This window comes from Cherax quadricarinatus, unplaced genomic scaffold (genome assembly GCF_038502225.1).
Source record: "Cherax quadricarinatus isolate ZL_2023a unplaced genomic scaffold, ASM3850222v1 Contig171, whole genome shotgun sequence".
In the NCBI taxonomy this organism is placed as follows: domain Eukaryota; kingdom Metazoa; phylum Arthropoda; class Malacostraca; order Decapoda; family Parastacidae; genus Cherax; species Cherax quadricarinatus.
The window spans coordinates 30,372-45,720 of NW_027195197.1; the positions used below are offsets into that span (position 1 = coordinate 30,372).

Consider the following 15,349-nt stretch of genomic DNA (forward strand, 5'->3'; position numbering starts at 1 on the left):
CCAAAGAGGCCTTCTCAAGCTATTACACATAAAAGAATTGGCTTGACAGGAATAATTTTTTTTACAAAAGGGTAAATATCCCCTGAAGGCAAAATATTCCCCCCAAGGGAAAAGATATTACCTCACAAGAGGTTATTCCCTTCATGACAAAATATCCTGAGGGGGAAAATGCATATTTTAGACGTGATCCAATTCCTCGGATCAAGAGCTTCATAGCCAGGAGAATAAAACTCAAAATACAAAATAACATTTATTTGGTTTATGAAATATTTGTCTCTGTAGACCAGGTCTTTATAGAGGGGGGGGGGTAAGGTTTGATCTGAGGATGTAGAAGGCACCTCTAGGCCCTTGGATGAAGATCCTCATTGTTCCTTGAAGAAATATATGTAGTGGAGTAGGAACAGCAGAGAAGGTACTACAGGCCTGCTGCAGTAGGCTGGGCACCACTATAGGCCTGCTGAAGTAGGCTGGCCACCACTATATGCCTGCTCCAGTAGGTTGTCCACTATAGGCCTGCTGCAGTAGGCTGGCAACCATTATAGGCCTGCTCCAGTAGGCTGGCCACCACTATAGGCCTGCTGGCCTTCACGAATTTCATTAAATTTCTCCACATACTGCTGGACTGTATCTTGTGGTGTGTGTATGTCTTGATAGTGAGCCTGTAACGTGATTATTATTATTATGTGCTGGTAGTGAGCCTGTAACGTGATTATTATTATTATTATTATTATTATTATTATTATGTGCTGGTAGTCAGCCTGTAACAATGATTATTTTTTTTTTAACAAGTCGGCCGTCTCCCACCGAGGCAGGGTGACCCACCGAGGCAGGGTGACCCACCGAGGCAGGGTGACCCACCGAGGCAGGGTGACCCAAAAAAGAAAGAAAATCCCAAAAAAGAAAATACTTTCATCCTCATTCAACACTTTCACCACACTCGCACATTATCACTGTTTTTGCAGAGGTGCTCAGAATACAACAGTTTAGAAGCATATACGTATAAAGATACACAACATATCCCTCCAAACTGCCAATATCCCAAACCCCTCCTTTAAAGTGCAGGCATTGTACTTCCCATTTCCAGGACTCAAGTCCGACTATATGAAAATAACCGGTTTCCCTGAATCTCTTCACTAAATATTACCCTGCTCACACTCCAACAGATCGTCAGGTCCCAAGTATCATTCGTCTCCATTCACTCCTATCTAACACGCTCACGCACGCTTGCTGGAAGTCCAAGCCCCTTACCCACAAAACCTCCTTTACCCCCTCCCTCCAACCTTTTCGAGGACGACCCCTACCCCGCCTTCTGTCCCCTACAGATTTATACGTTCTCCATGTCAATCCACTTTGATCCAATCTCTCTAAATGACCAAACCACCTCAACAACCCCTCTTCTGCCCTCTGACTAATACTTTTATTAACTCCACACCTTCTCCTAATTTCCACACTCCGAATTTTCTGCAAAATATTTACACCACACATTGCCCTTAGACAGGACATCTCCACTGCCTCCAACCGTCTCCTCGCTGCTGCATTTACCACCCAAGCTTCACACCCATATAAGAGTGTTGGTACTACTATACTTTCATACATTCCCTTCTTTGCCTCAATAGATAACATTTTTTGTCTCCACATATACCTCAATGCACCACTCACCTTTTTTCCTTCATCAATTCTATGGTTAACCTCATCCTTCATAAATCCATCCGCTGACACGCCAACTCCCAAATATCTGAAAACATTCACTTCTTCCATACTCCTCCTCTCCAATCTGATATCCAATTTTTCTTTATCTAAATCATTTGATACTCTCATCACCTTACTCTTGTCTATGTTCACTTTCAACTTTCTACCTTTACACACATTCCCAAACTCATCCACTAACCTTTACAATTTTTCTTTAGAATCTCCCATAAGCACAGTATCATCAGCAAAAAGTAACTGTGTCAATTCCCATTTTGTATTTAATTCCCCATAATTTAATCCCACCCCTCTCCTCAACACCCTAGCATTTACTTCTTTTACAACCCCATCTATAAATATATTAAACAACCATGGTGACATTACACATCCCTGTCTAAGACCTACTTTTACCGGGAAGTATTCTCCCTCTCTTCTACACACCCTAACCTGAGCCTCACTATCCTCATAAAAGCTCTTTACAGCATTTAGTAACTTACCACCTATTCCATATACTTGCAACATCTGCCACATTGCTCCTCTATCCACTCTATCATATGCCTTTTCTAAATCCATAAATGCAATAAAATCTTCCCTACCTTTATCTAAATACTGTTCACATATATGCTTCAATGTAAACACTTGATCTACACATCCCCTACCCACTCTGAAACCTCCTTGCTCATCCGCAATCCTACATTCTGTCTTACCTCTAATTCTTTCAATTATAACCCTACCGTACACTTTTCCTGGTATACTCAGTAAACTTATTTCTCTATAATTTTTACAATCTCTTTTGTCCTCCTTCCCTTTATATAAAGGGACTATACATGCTCTCTGCCAATCCCTAGGTACCTTCCCCTCTTTCATACATTTATTAAACAAAAGTACCAACCACTCCAACACTATATCCCCCCCTGCTTTTAACATTTCTGTCATGATCCCATCAGTTCCAGCTGCTTTACCCCCTTTCATTCTACGTAATGCCTCACGTACCTCCACCACACTTACATTCTGCTCTTCTTCACTCCTAAAAGATGGTATACCTCCCTGACCAGTGCATGAAATTACCGCCTCCCTTTCTTCCTCAACATTTAAAAGTTCCTCAAAATATTCTCGCCATCTACCTAATACCTCCATCTCCCCATCTACTAACTCACCTACTCTGTTTTTAACTGACAAATCCATACTTTCCCTAGGCTTTCTTAACTTGTTTAACTCACTCCAAATTTTTTTCTTATTTTCATTAAAATTTCTTGACAGTGCCTCTCCCACTCTATCATCTGCTCTCCTTTTGCACTCTCTCACCACTCTCTTCACCTTTTTTTACTCTCCATATACTCTACTCTTCTTATAACACTTCTGCTTTGTAAAAACCTCTCATAAGCTAACTTTTTCTCTTTTATCACACCCTTAACTTCATCATTCCACCAATCACTCCTCTTTCCTCCTGCCCCCTCCCTCCTATAACCACAAACTTCTGCCCCACATCTAATACTGCATTTTTAAAACTATTCCAACCCTCTTCAACCCCCCCCACTACTCATACCTGCACCAGCCCACCTTTCTGCTTATATCTCACCTGAACTTCCTCCTCCCTTAGTTTATACACTTTCACCTCCCTCTTACTTGTTGTTGCCATTTTCCTCTTGTCCCATCTACCTCTTACTCTAACTGTAGCTACAACTAAATAATGATCCGATATATCAGTTGCCCCTCTATAAACATGTACATCCTGGAGCCTACCCATCAACCTTTTATCCACCAATACATAATCTAACAAACTACTTTCATTACGTGCTACATCATACCTTGTATATTTATTTATCCTCTTTTTCATAAAATATGTATTACTTATTACCAAACCTCTTTCCACACATACCTCAACTAAAGGCTCCCCATTTACATTTACCCCTGGCACCCCAAATTTACCTACTACTCCTTCCACATTATTATTATTATGTGCTGGTAGTGAGCCTATAACAATAATTATGATTATTATAATTATAATTATAATAAAAAAGGCACAATACCGTGACTGGAACGATACACAAATAACCCGCACATAAAAGAGAGAAGCTTACGACGACGTTTCGGTCCGACTTGGACCATTGACAAAGTCACACTAACAGAGATGGAGCAGGACGGCTATATATAGGCAGGAAGAGGTGGTGGTGGTGGTGGTGGTAGTAGTAGTAGTAGTAGTAGTAGTACAAGAGTTGTATATAATACTGACAAGATGAAATTAAGACACATGCACAACACCCAGGCATCCCCATCATAGACGTTTCGCCATCCAGCCAGCCACTGGATGGCGAAACGTCCACAACAAAGACAACCAGACGCCGCATGATGTGTCTTAATTTCATCAGTGGTTGTAGTAGTAGTAGAAGAAGAAGAGGTAGTAGTAGTGGTAGTGGTAGAAGTGGGAAATAAGGAGGATGAGCCAGTCAAATACAAAGGAAGGGGAGCGCTGCAAGAGAGCTAGATGCCCACAGAGGGAGAGCAAGCGCACAGAGGTGCGTGAAAGGGGAAGTGGTGAAATAAATGAAGGAACAGAAACACGAGACAGGAGAGAGAAAGACAACCCAGAGGAGAAAAGGAAAGAGGAAAGGGGAAGAGGAAGAGGAAGAAAAAGAAAAAGAAAAAATGAGGATTCTTTCTTTTTCTTTTTCTTTTTCTTCTTCCTCTTCCCCTTTCCTCTTTCCTTTTCTCCTCTGGGTTGTCTTTCTCTCTCCTGTCTCGTGTTTCTGTTCCTTCTTCATTTATTTCACCACTTCCCCTTTCACGCACCTCTGTGCGCTTGCTCTCCCTCTGTGGGCATCTAGCTCTCTTGCAGCGCTCCCCTTCCTTTGTATTTGACTGGCTCATCCTCCTTATTTCCCACTTCTACCACTACCACTACTACTACCTCTTCTTCTTCTACTACTACTACAACCACTGATGAAATTAAGACACATGTGCGGCGTCTGGTTGTCTTTGTTGTGGACGTTTCGCCATCCAGTGGCTGGCTGGATGGCGAAACGTCTATGATGGGGATGCCCGGGTGTTGTGCATGTGTCTTAATTTCATCTTGTCAGTATTATATACAACTCTTGTACTACTACTACTACTACTACTACTACCACCACCTCTTCCTGCCTATATATAGCCGTCCTGCTCCACCTCTGGTTAGTGTGACTTTGTCAATGGTCCAAGTCGGACCGAAACGTCGTCGTAAGCTTCTCTCTTTTATGTGCGGGTTATTTGTGTATAATTATAATGTCCCTATGAGGCCTGGTCACAGACCGGGTCACTGGGGCGTTGACCCCCAGAACTCTCTCCAGGTAAACTTTAGGTAGAGAGTCTGGAACAATTATTATGATTGCTTTTATGATTATTATGATAATTATATCTGGGGAGTGACTAATATTATCATTATATAATTATTATTAAAATTATAAATATTTTTATATATTTATATTAACACATCGGCCGTCTCCCACCAAGGCAGGGTGGACCACCAAGGCAGGGTGGACCACCAAGGCAGGGTGGACCACCAAGGCAGGGTGGTCCACCAAGGCAGGGTGGACCACCAAGGCAGGGTGGACCACCAAGGCAGGGTGGACCACCAAGGCAGGGTGGACCACCAAGGTAGGGTGGACCACCAAGGCAGGGTGGACCACCAAGGCAGGGTGGACCACCAAGGCAGGGTGGACCACCAAGGCAGGGTGGACCACCAAGGCAGGGTGGACCACCAAGGCAGGGTGGACCACCAAGGCAGGGTGGACCACCAAGGCAGGGTGGACCACCAAGGCAGGGTGGTCCACCAAGGCAGGGTGGACCACCAAGGCAGGGTGGACCACCAAGGCAGGGTGGACCACCAAGGCAGGGTGGTCCACCAAGGCAGGGTGGTCCACCAAGGCAGGGTGGACCACCAAGGCAGGGTGGACCACCAAGGCAGGGTTGCCCGAAAAAGAAAAACTTTCACCATCATTCACTCCATCACTGTCTTGCCAGAAGGGTGCTTTACACTACAGTTTTTAAACTGCAACATTAACACCCCTCCTTCAGAGTGCAGGCACTGTACTTCCCATCTCCAGGACTCAAGTCCGACCTGCTGGGCTCCCTGAATCCCTTCATAAATGCTACCTTCTCACACTCCAACAGCATGTCAAGTCCTAAAAACAATATGTCTCCACTCCTATCTAACATGCTCATGCTGCTTGCTAGAAGTCCAAGCCCCTCGCACACAAAACCTCCTTTACCCCGTCCCTCCAATCTTTCCTAGGCCGACCCCTACCCCGTCTTCCTTCCACTACAGATTTATACACTCTCGAAGTCATTCTATTTTGTTTCAACCTCTCTACATGTCCAAACCACCTCAACAACCCCTCCCCAGTCCTATGGAAAATACTTTTAGAAACCCCACAACTCATTCTCATCTCCAAACCATAGATTTTCTGCAATATATTCACACCACACATTGCCCTCAGACACTGCCTCCAGCCTTCTCCTTGTTGCAACATTTACAACCCATGCTTCACACCCATACAAGAGTGTTGGTATAACTATACTCTCATACATTCCCCTCTTTGTTTCCATGGATAAAGTTCTTTGTCTCCACAGACTCCTCAGTGCATCACTCACCTTTATCCCCTCATCAATTCTATGATTCACCTCATCCTTCACAGACCACATCCGCTGACACGTCCACTCCTAAATATCTGAATACATTCACCTCCTCCATACTCTCTCCCTCCAGTCTGATATTCAATCTTTCGTTACCTATTTTTTTATTATCCTCATCACCTTACTCTTTCCTATGTTCACGTTAAATTTTCTTCTTTTACATACCCTACCAAACTCATCCACCAACCTCTGCAACTTCTCTTCAGCATCTGCCATAAGCACAGTGTCATCAGCAAAGAGCAAATGTGACAACTCCCACTTTATGTGTTATTATAATTATTATTAAACCAGACACTGGTAAATACAACAGTAAGTGGTGGTAATTACGTACCTGAAGGTAATTAGGTGGCGTAGGCTTGACACAGGAGCCCATAAACGACTGCATGAACTCCCTAATTAGGGACCAACAGAGAGCAGGTGACACACACGGTAGGTACTCCACCTGGAACATAATTACTGCAATAGTTAAGTAGGTACTACATCTGAAACATAATTACTGTGGTAGGTAATTATTCAACCTGGAACATACTGTGGTAGGTAAGCAGGTACTACCCCTGGAACATCCTGTGGTAAGTAGGTATTACACCTGGAACATAACTGCTGTGGTAAGTAGGTACTACACCTGGAACATAATTGCTGTGGTAAGTAGGTACTACACATGTGGAAGGTAAGCAGGTATAACACCTAGAACATTACTGTAGTAGGTAAGCAGGTACTACACATGGAACATAATTACTGTGGTAGGTAAGTAGGTACTACACCTGAAACATAATTACTGTGGCAGATAAGTAGGTACAACTAGAAATTAATTACTATAGTAGGTAAGTAGGTACACCTAGAAATTAAATACTGTGGTAAGTAGGTACTCAACCCAGAGCATAATAACTGTGGTAAGTAGGTACTACATCTGGAACATAATTACTGATGTAAGTACTACACCTGGAACAAAGTGTAGTAGGTACTACACCTGGAACAAAGTGTAGTAGGTACTACACCTGGAACATACTGTAGTAGGTACTACACCTGGAACATACTGTAGTAGGTACTACACCTGGAACATAATTACTGTGGTAAGTTGGTGCTACACCTCGAACATACTGTGGTATTACATCTGGAACATAACTACTGTGGAAGATAAGTAGGTACTACACCTAGAAATTAATTACTATGGTAGGTAAGTAGGTCCTACACCTGGACCTACTTACCTACCACAGAAATTAAGTAGGTACTACACCAGGAACATAACTACTGTGGAAAATAAGTAGGTACTACACCTAAAAATTAAACATTGTGGTAGGTAAGTAGGTCCTACAACTGGAACATAATTACTGTGGTAGGTAAGTAGGTACTACATCTAGAAATTAATTACTGTGGTAGGTAAGTAGGTAGTGCACCCGGAACACAGACAGTACCACTCATGTACTTACCTCCACCAGGATACCCTTGTAGTGGCCACTCATGGAGACAGTGCCAATCTTGACTAGGAAGTCCCCCAGTTCGTACTTAGCGCCTTTGGACTCAATCTTCAAGTTCTTCTTGGACTGGTACATGTGGTCCAGTCTGCTCAGCAGTAAGTCGAAGAGGAAATCTGCTGACAGTGTCACCTGCCAACAATATAATAATAATAATAGTAGTAGTAATAATAATAATAATAATAATAATAATAATAATACTAATAATAATAATAATAATAATAATAGTGATCGTTGTCGTTTTGTTCATATATGTACTCTCTGTTCAGATGTACCTGAACAGAGAGTACATGAATGTTGGGTAGGTTGGGTCTGAGACGAACCTGGGAGGGACGGGGCAGAATGTTGGTAGGTTGGATCTCAGACGAACCTGGGAGGGACGGGGCAGAATGTTGTGTAGGTTGGATCTCAGACGAACCTGGGAGGGACGGGGCAGAATGTTGGGTAGGTTGGATCTGAGACGAACCTGGGAGGGACGGGGCAGAATGTTGTGTAGGTTGGATCTCAGACGAACCTGGGAGGGACGGGGCAGAATGTTGGTAGGTTGGATCTGAGACGAACCTGGGAGGGACGGGGCAGAATGTTGGTAGGTTGGATCTGAGACGAACCTGGGAGGGACGGGGCAGAATGTTGGTAGGTTGGATCTGAGACGAACCTGGGAGGGACGGGGCAGAATGTTGGGTAGGTTGGGTCTGAGACGAACCTGGTAGGGACGGGGCAGAATGTTGGTAGGTTGGATCTGAGACGAACCTGGGAGGGACGGGGCAGAATGTTGGTAGGTTGGATCTGAGACGAACCTGGGAGGGACGGGGGAGAATGTTGGGTAGGCTGAATCTGAGACGAACCTGGGAGGGATGGGGCAGAATGTTGGGTAGGTTGGATCTGAGATGAACCTGCTAGGGACGGGGGAGAATGTTGGGTAGGTTGGATCTGAGACGAACCTGGGAGGGACGGGGGAGAATGTTGGGTAGGTTGAATCTGAGACAAATCTGCGAGGGACGGGGCAGAATGTTGGGTAGGTTGGATCTGAGACGAACCTGCTAGGGACGGGGGAGAATGTTGGGTAGGTTGGATCTGAGACGAACCTGCGAGGGACGGGGCAGAATGTTGGGTAGGTTGGATCCGAGACGAACCTGCGAGGGACGGGGCAGAATGTTGGGTAGGTTGGATCTGAGACGAACCTGCGAGGGACGGGGCAGAATGTTGGGTAGGTTGAATCTGAGACGAACCTGGGAGGGACGGGGCAGAAAGTTGGGTAGGTTGAATCTGAGACGAACCTGGGAGGGACGGGGCAGAAAGTTGGGTAGGTTGGATCTGAGACGAACCTGGGAGGGACGGGGCAGAATGTTGGGTAGGTTGGATCTGAGACAAACCTGCGAGGGACGGGGCAGAATGTTGGGTAGGTTGGATCTGAGACGAACCTGCTAGGGACAGGGGAGAATGTTGGGTAGGTTGGATCTGAGATGAACCTGCGAGGGACGGGGCAGAATGTTGGGTAGGTTGGATCTGAGACGACCCTGAGAGGGACGGGGCAGAATGTTGGGTAGGTTGGATCTGAGACGAACCTGCGAGGGACGGGGCAGAATGTTGGGTAGGTTGGATCTGAGACGAACCTGCTAGGGACGGGGCAGAATGTTGGGTAGGTTGGATCTGAGACGAACCTGCGAGGGACGGGGCAGAATGTTGGGTAGGTTGGATCTGAGACGAACCTGCTAAGGACGGGGCAGAATGTTGGGCAGGTTGAATCTGAGACGAACCTGCGAGGGACGGGGCAGAATGTTGGGTAGGTTGGATCTGAGACGAACCTGCTAGGGACGGGGCAGAATGTTGGGTAGGTTGGATTTGAGACGAACCTGCGAGGGACGGGGCAGAATGTTGGGTAGGTTGGATCTGAGACGAACCTGCGAGGGACGGGGCAGAATGTTGGGTAGGTTGGATTTGAGACGAACCTGGGAGGGACGGGGCAGAATGTTGGGTAGGTTGGATCTGAGACGAACCTGCGAGGGACGGGGCAGAATGTTGGGTAGGTTGGATCTGAGACGAACCTGCGAGGGACGGGGGAGAATGTTGGGTAGGTTGGATCTGAGACGAACCTGGGAGGGACGGGGCAGAATGTTGGGTAGGTTGGATCTGAGACGAACCTGCGAGGGACGGGGGAGAATGTTGGGTCGGTTGGATCTGAGACGAACCTGCGAGGGACGGGGCAGAATGTTGGGTAGGTTGGATCTGAGACGAACCTGCGAGGGAAGGGGGAGAATGTTGGGTAGGTTGGATCTGAGACGAACCTGGGAGGGACGGGGCAGAATGTTGGGTAGGTTGGATCTGAGACGAACCTGTGAGGGACGGGGCAGAATGTTGTAAAAGCCGTTTGTTTTGGTAGAAATTGTTAAATATACATTTGTTAGATATGCAGTTGTTAGACAGACAAGTGTTAGATACACACTTGTTAGGTACACAAATAAGTGATGATTCTGACTGTCTCGTTCCCTAGCGATGACTCTCTGTAGTTAACTGATACAGCTGGAGTGTATTCCAGGGGTCAACGCCCCCACGGCCCAGCCCATAACCAGGCCTCGTAGTGGATCAGGACCTGATCAACCAGGCTGCTACTCCTGGCCACAGCCCGGCTGGTCAGGTTAGGTATCTTTATTATGAAACGTTTCGCCTACACAGTAGGCTTCTTCAGTCGAGTACAGAAAAGTTGATAGAAGCAGAAGATACTTGAAGACGATGTAATCAGTCCATCACCCTTAAAGTTTTGAGGTGGTCAGTCCCTCAGTCTGGAGAAGAGCATTGTTCCATAGTATGAAACAATATGGAGATGAAGTGACAGGATGGAGCCTTATATATTGCCAAGAGGTGAGACGTAGGTCACTAGAAGAGGTAAGAACTCAGATGCTGAGAGGTCAGGTCCCTCTCAAATCCAGCCGCTCTCACTAGTGGAAGTTGGTACAGACCTGCAATCAACTTCGACAACTTCCACTAGTGAGAGCGGCTGGATTTGAGAGGGACCTGACCTCTCAGCATCTGAGTTCTTACCTCTTCTAGTGACCTACGTCTCACCTCTTGGCAATATATAAGGCTCCATCCTGTCACTTCATCTCCATATTGTTTCATACTATGGAACAATGCTCTTCTCCAGACTGAGGGACTGACCACCTCAAAACTTTAAGGGTGATGGACTGATTACATCGTCTTCAAGTATCTTCTGCTTCTATCAACTTTTCTGTACTCGACTGAAGAAGCCTACTGTGTAGGTGAAACGTTTCATAATAAAGATACCTAACTGTTGCATATGTGTCTTACCTAACAACCTGTCGGTATTTTATACCATTTTAATGTTCAACTTCAAGGGTGATGGACTGATTACATCGTCTTCACATCTCTACTGTTCCTGCCTACTTTCTGTATTCGACTGAAGAAGCCTACTGTGTAGGCGAAACGTTTCGGAATAAAGTTGCCTAACTGTTGCCTATGAGTCTTACCTACCAGGTACTGACCTGTCCAGCACCTGGTGATCTGAAAGGCGTGTTTGGAGGTCCCAGGATGTCTCACCCACGTATCATAGTCGCAACCGACACAAGGTATATATATATATATATATATATATATATATCATAGAAACCAAGGAGCACAGGACAACCAGCTTCCTCTTTCAGAGACTCAGTGTTGCGATCCAGAGAGGAAATGCCTGCAGCATTCTGGGCACGCGGCCCACCGTAGGGGAGCTGGACGAAGTATTCGAGATGTAGCTCTGAGTTAACTATGTTATTTTACTTTCTGTTGTATTTTTGTGAATGTTTGGCCAATGTATTTTGTCTTTAAATAAAACATACTTGAAGTATAGGGGGTGGTAGGAGAAAATTCTCAAACAGCTTCAGGGAGAATCTTGAGTTTTCCCTGAAGCAAGTTTATTCTTTTCTCTGAGGATGAGGGTCCCCAGGACAGTTCTAGAGGTGGTACCTCCCTATATATATATATATATATATATATATATATATATATATATATATATATATATATATATATATATATATATATATATATATATATATATACCCTCTGCAGAAAACGTAGTCAATTAAGGATGTAATTATACCATGTATTTTTTCTGCCGTGTCGATATTTTCTGTCATTTATCTTCAATAAAATTAATAAAATAAATAGTAATAATAATTTTGAGACATTTTCACAGCAAAATAAGTTATTTATATTGATTTTTTGATAGATGAGACTAGGTCAGGTCAGGTCAGGTCAGGTCAGGTCAGGTGAGGTTAGGTTAGGTCAGGTTAGGTTAGGTTAGGTTAGGTTAGGTGAGGTTAGGTTAGGTCAGGTTAGGTTAGGTCAGGTCAGGTTAGGTTAGGTCAGGTCAGGTTAGGTTAGGTCAGGTCAGGTTAGGTCAGGTCAGGTGAGGTCAGGTTAGGTGAGGTCAGGTCAGGTTAGGTTAGGTCAGGTCAGGTTAGGTTAGGTCAGGTTAGGTTAGGTCAGGTCAGGTTAGGTTAGGTCAGGTCAGGTTAGGTCAGGTCAGGTTAGGTTAGGTCAGGTCAGGTGAGGTCAGGTTAGGTGAGGTCAGGTCAGGTCAGGTTAGTTGAGGTCAGGTCAGGTCAGGTCAGGTCAGGTTAGGTCAGGTCAGGTTAGGTTAGGTCAGATCAGGTCAGCTTAGGTTAGGTTAGGTCAGGTCAGGTTAGGTTAGGTCAGGTCAGGTCAGGTTAGGTTAGGTCAGATCAGGTCAGCTTAGGTTAGGTTAGGTCAGGTCAGGTTAGGTCAGTCAGGTCAGGTGAGGTTAGGTTAGGTTAGGTTAGGTTAGGTTAGGTCAGGTTAGGTCAGGTTAGGTTAGGTTAGGTCAGGTTAGGTCAGGTTAGGTTAGGTCAGGTCAGGTCAGGTTAGGTCAGGTTAGGTCAGGTCAGGTTAGGTTAGGTCAGGTCAGGTCAGGTCAGGTTAGGTTAGGTTAGGTCAGGTCAGGTTAGGTCAGGTTAGGCTACTGTAAGAAAATATCACACAAGGTGACCTGGCCTGCAGGTTACTAGTCTGTACCTGGACCAGGCCTGCCTGCTGTTAGCAGCTAGCCTGTTCAAGCAGGTTGTTAGTGCCAGTATCAAGGGTACAATAAAATACCTGTTTAGTACAAGTGTCCAGGGAACAATACTTATTTAGCACAAGTGTCCAGGGTACAATACCTGTTTAGTACAAGCGTCCAGGGTACAATACCTGTTTAGTACAGGTGTCCAGGGAACAATACCTGTTTAGTACAGGTGTCCAGGGTACAATACCTGTTTAGTACAGGTGTCCAGGGTACAATACCTGTTTAGTACAAGTGTCCAGGGTACAATACCTGTTTAGTACAGGTGTCCAGGGAACAATACCTGTTTAGTACAGGTGTCCAGGGTACAATACCTGTTTAGTACAGGTGTCCAGGGTACAATACCTGTTTAGTACAAGTGTCCAGGGTACAATACCTGTTTAGTACAGGTGTCCAGGGTACAATACCTGTTTAGTACCGGTGTCCAGGGTACAATACCTGTTTAGTACAGGTGTCCAGGGAACAATACCTGTTTAGTACAGGTGTCCAGGGTACAATATCTGTTTAGTACAGGTGTCCAGGGAACAATACCTGTTTAGTACCGGTGTCCAGGGAACAATACCTGTTTAGTACAGGTGTCCAGGGAACAATACCTGTTTAGTACAGGTGTCCAGGGTACAATATCTGTTTAGTACAGGTGTCCAGGGAACAATACCTGTTTAGTACCGGTGTCCAGGGAACAATACCTGTTTAGTACAGGTGTCCAGGGTACAATACCTGTTTAGTACAGGTGTCCAGGGTACAATACCTGTTTAGTACAAGTGTCCAGGGAACAATACCTGTTTAGTACAGGTGTCCAGGGTACAATACCTGTTTAGTACAGGTGTCCAGGGTACAATACCTGTTTAGTACCGGTGTCCAGGGAACAATACCTGTTTAGTACCGGTGTCCAGGGTACAATACCTGTTTAGTACAGGTGTCCAGGGAACAATACCTGTTTAGTACAGGTGTCCAGGGAACAATACCTGTTTAGTACAAGTGTCCAGGGTACAATACCTGTTTAGTACAGGTGTCCAGGGTACAATACCTGTTTAGTACAAGTGTCCAGGGTACAATACCTGTTTAGTACAGGTGTCCAGGGAACAATACCTGTTTAGTACAAGTGTCCAGGGTACAATACTTTAGTACAAGTGTCCAGGGAACAATAGTACAAGTGTCCAGGGTACAATACTGTAGTACAGGTGTCCAGAGTACAATACCTGTTTAGTACAGGTGTCCAGGGAACAATACCTGTTTAGTACCGGTGTCTAGGATAGCGTAGGTGGTGGTTGGCGTCTCACTGTTGTGAACAATATGCATCTTGCGTACACCACCACCTGCAACACCTGCAACACAGGAAAAACACCTGTTAAGTGACACACACACGTGTAAAATACGTTAGATGACACACACACCTGTTAAATGACACAAGCACACCAAAAACACATGTTTAGATGACACAAACACTCGGTAAATACCCATTACATGACACAAACTCACAATAAACACCTGCTACATGACACGAACACTGGTAAGACACCTGTTACATGGAACAATGGTAAAACATCTGTTATGTGACACAAACACTGGTAAAACACCTGTTACGTGACACAAACACTGGTAAAACACCTGTTAAGTGACACAAACACTGGTAAAACACCTGTTAAGTGACACAAACACTGGTAAAACACCTGTTAAGTGACACAAACACTGGTAAAACACCTGTTAAGTGACACAAACACTGGTAAAACACCTGTTAAGTGACACAAACACTGGTAAAACACCTGTTACGTGACACAAACACTGGTAAAACACCTGTTACGTGACACAAACACTGGTAAAACACCTGTTACATGACACAAACACTGGTAAAACACCTGTTACGTGACACAAACACTGGTAAAACACCTGTTACGTGACACAAACACTGGTAAAACACCTGTTACGTGACACAAACATGTGATAAACAGGTGTTTGATGCAACACTCGGTAAGGAATGCCTAAGGTATGGTTTAGGAAATGGGTTGGGAATGGGTAAGAAATGGTAAGAGGAATGGGTGACGAATGGGTAGTGAATGGGTAAGGAATGGGAAGGAAATGGATAAGGAATGGGTGCAGAATGGGTGAGAAATGGACGAGGAAATGGGTAGGGAAAAGGGAAAGGAATGAGTGAAGAATGGGGAGGAGTGGGTAGGGAATGGGTAGGGATGGGTAGGAATGGGAAGGGAAATTGGTGAGGAATGAGTGGGGAACGGGTGTGGAATGGGTGGAGAATGGGTGTGGAATGGGTGAGGAATGAGGAATGGATGAAGAATGGGTGGGGAATGGGTGAGGAATGGGTGGGGAATGGGTGAGGAATGGGTGGGGAATGGGTGAGGAATGTGTGGGGAATGGGTGGAGAATGGGTGGAGAATGGGTGAGGAATGTGTGGAGAATGGGTGAGGAATGTGTGGAGAATGGGTGA

General features: G+C 45.1%; 1 protein-coding gene across 3 annotated transcripts in view; it reads right to left on the minus strand.

Moving 5' to 3' along the window:
* Nucleotides 1-237: 237 nt before the first annotated feature.
* MED20 (Mediator complex subunit 20) overlaps nt 238-15,349 on the minus strand; it is a 69,302-nt gene continuing 54,190 nt past the window's right edge. For all 3 annotated transcript variants that reach the window (XM_070080139.1, XM_070080140.1, XM_070080141.1), the window contains 4 exons: nt 14,137-14,231; nt 7,782-7,958; nt 6,686-6,796; nt 238-659 (listed from right to left, as the gene is read on the minus strand). In XM_070080139.1, the coding sequence (XP_069936240.1) occupies nt 537-659; nt 6,686-6,796; nt 7,782-7,958; nt 14,137-14,231 (506 nt within the window). In that variant the 3' untranslated portion in view covers nt 238-536. The remainder of the gene's footprint in view (nt 660-6,685; nt 6,797-7,781; nt 7,959-14,136; nt 14,232-15,349) is intronic.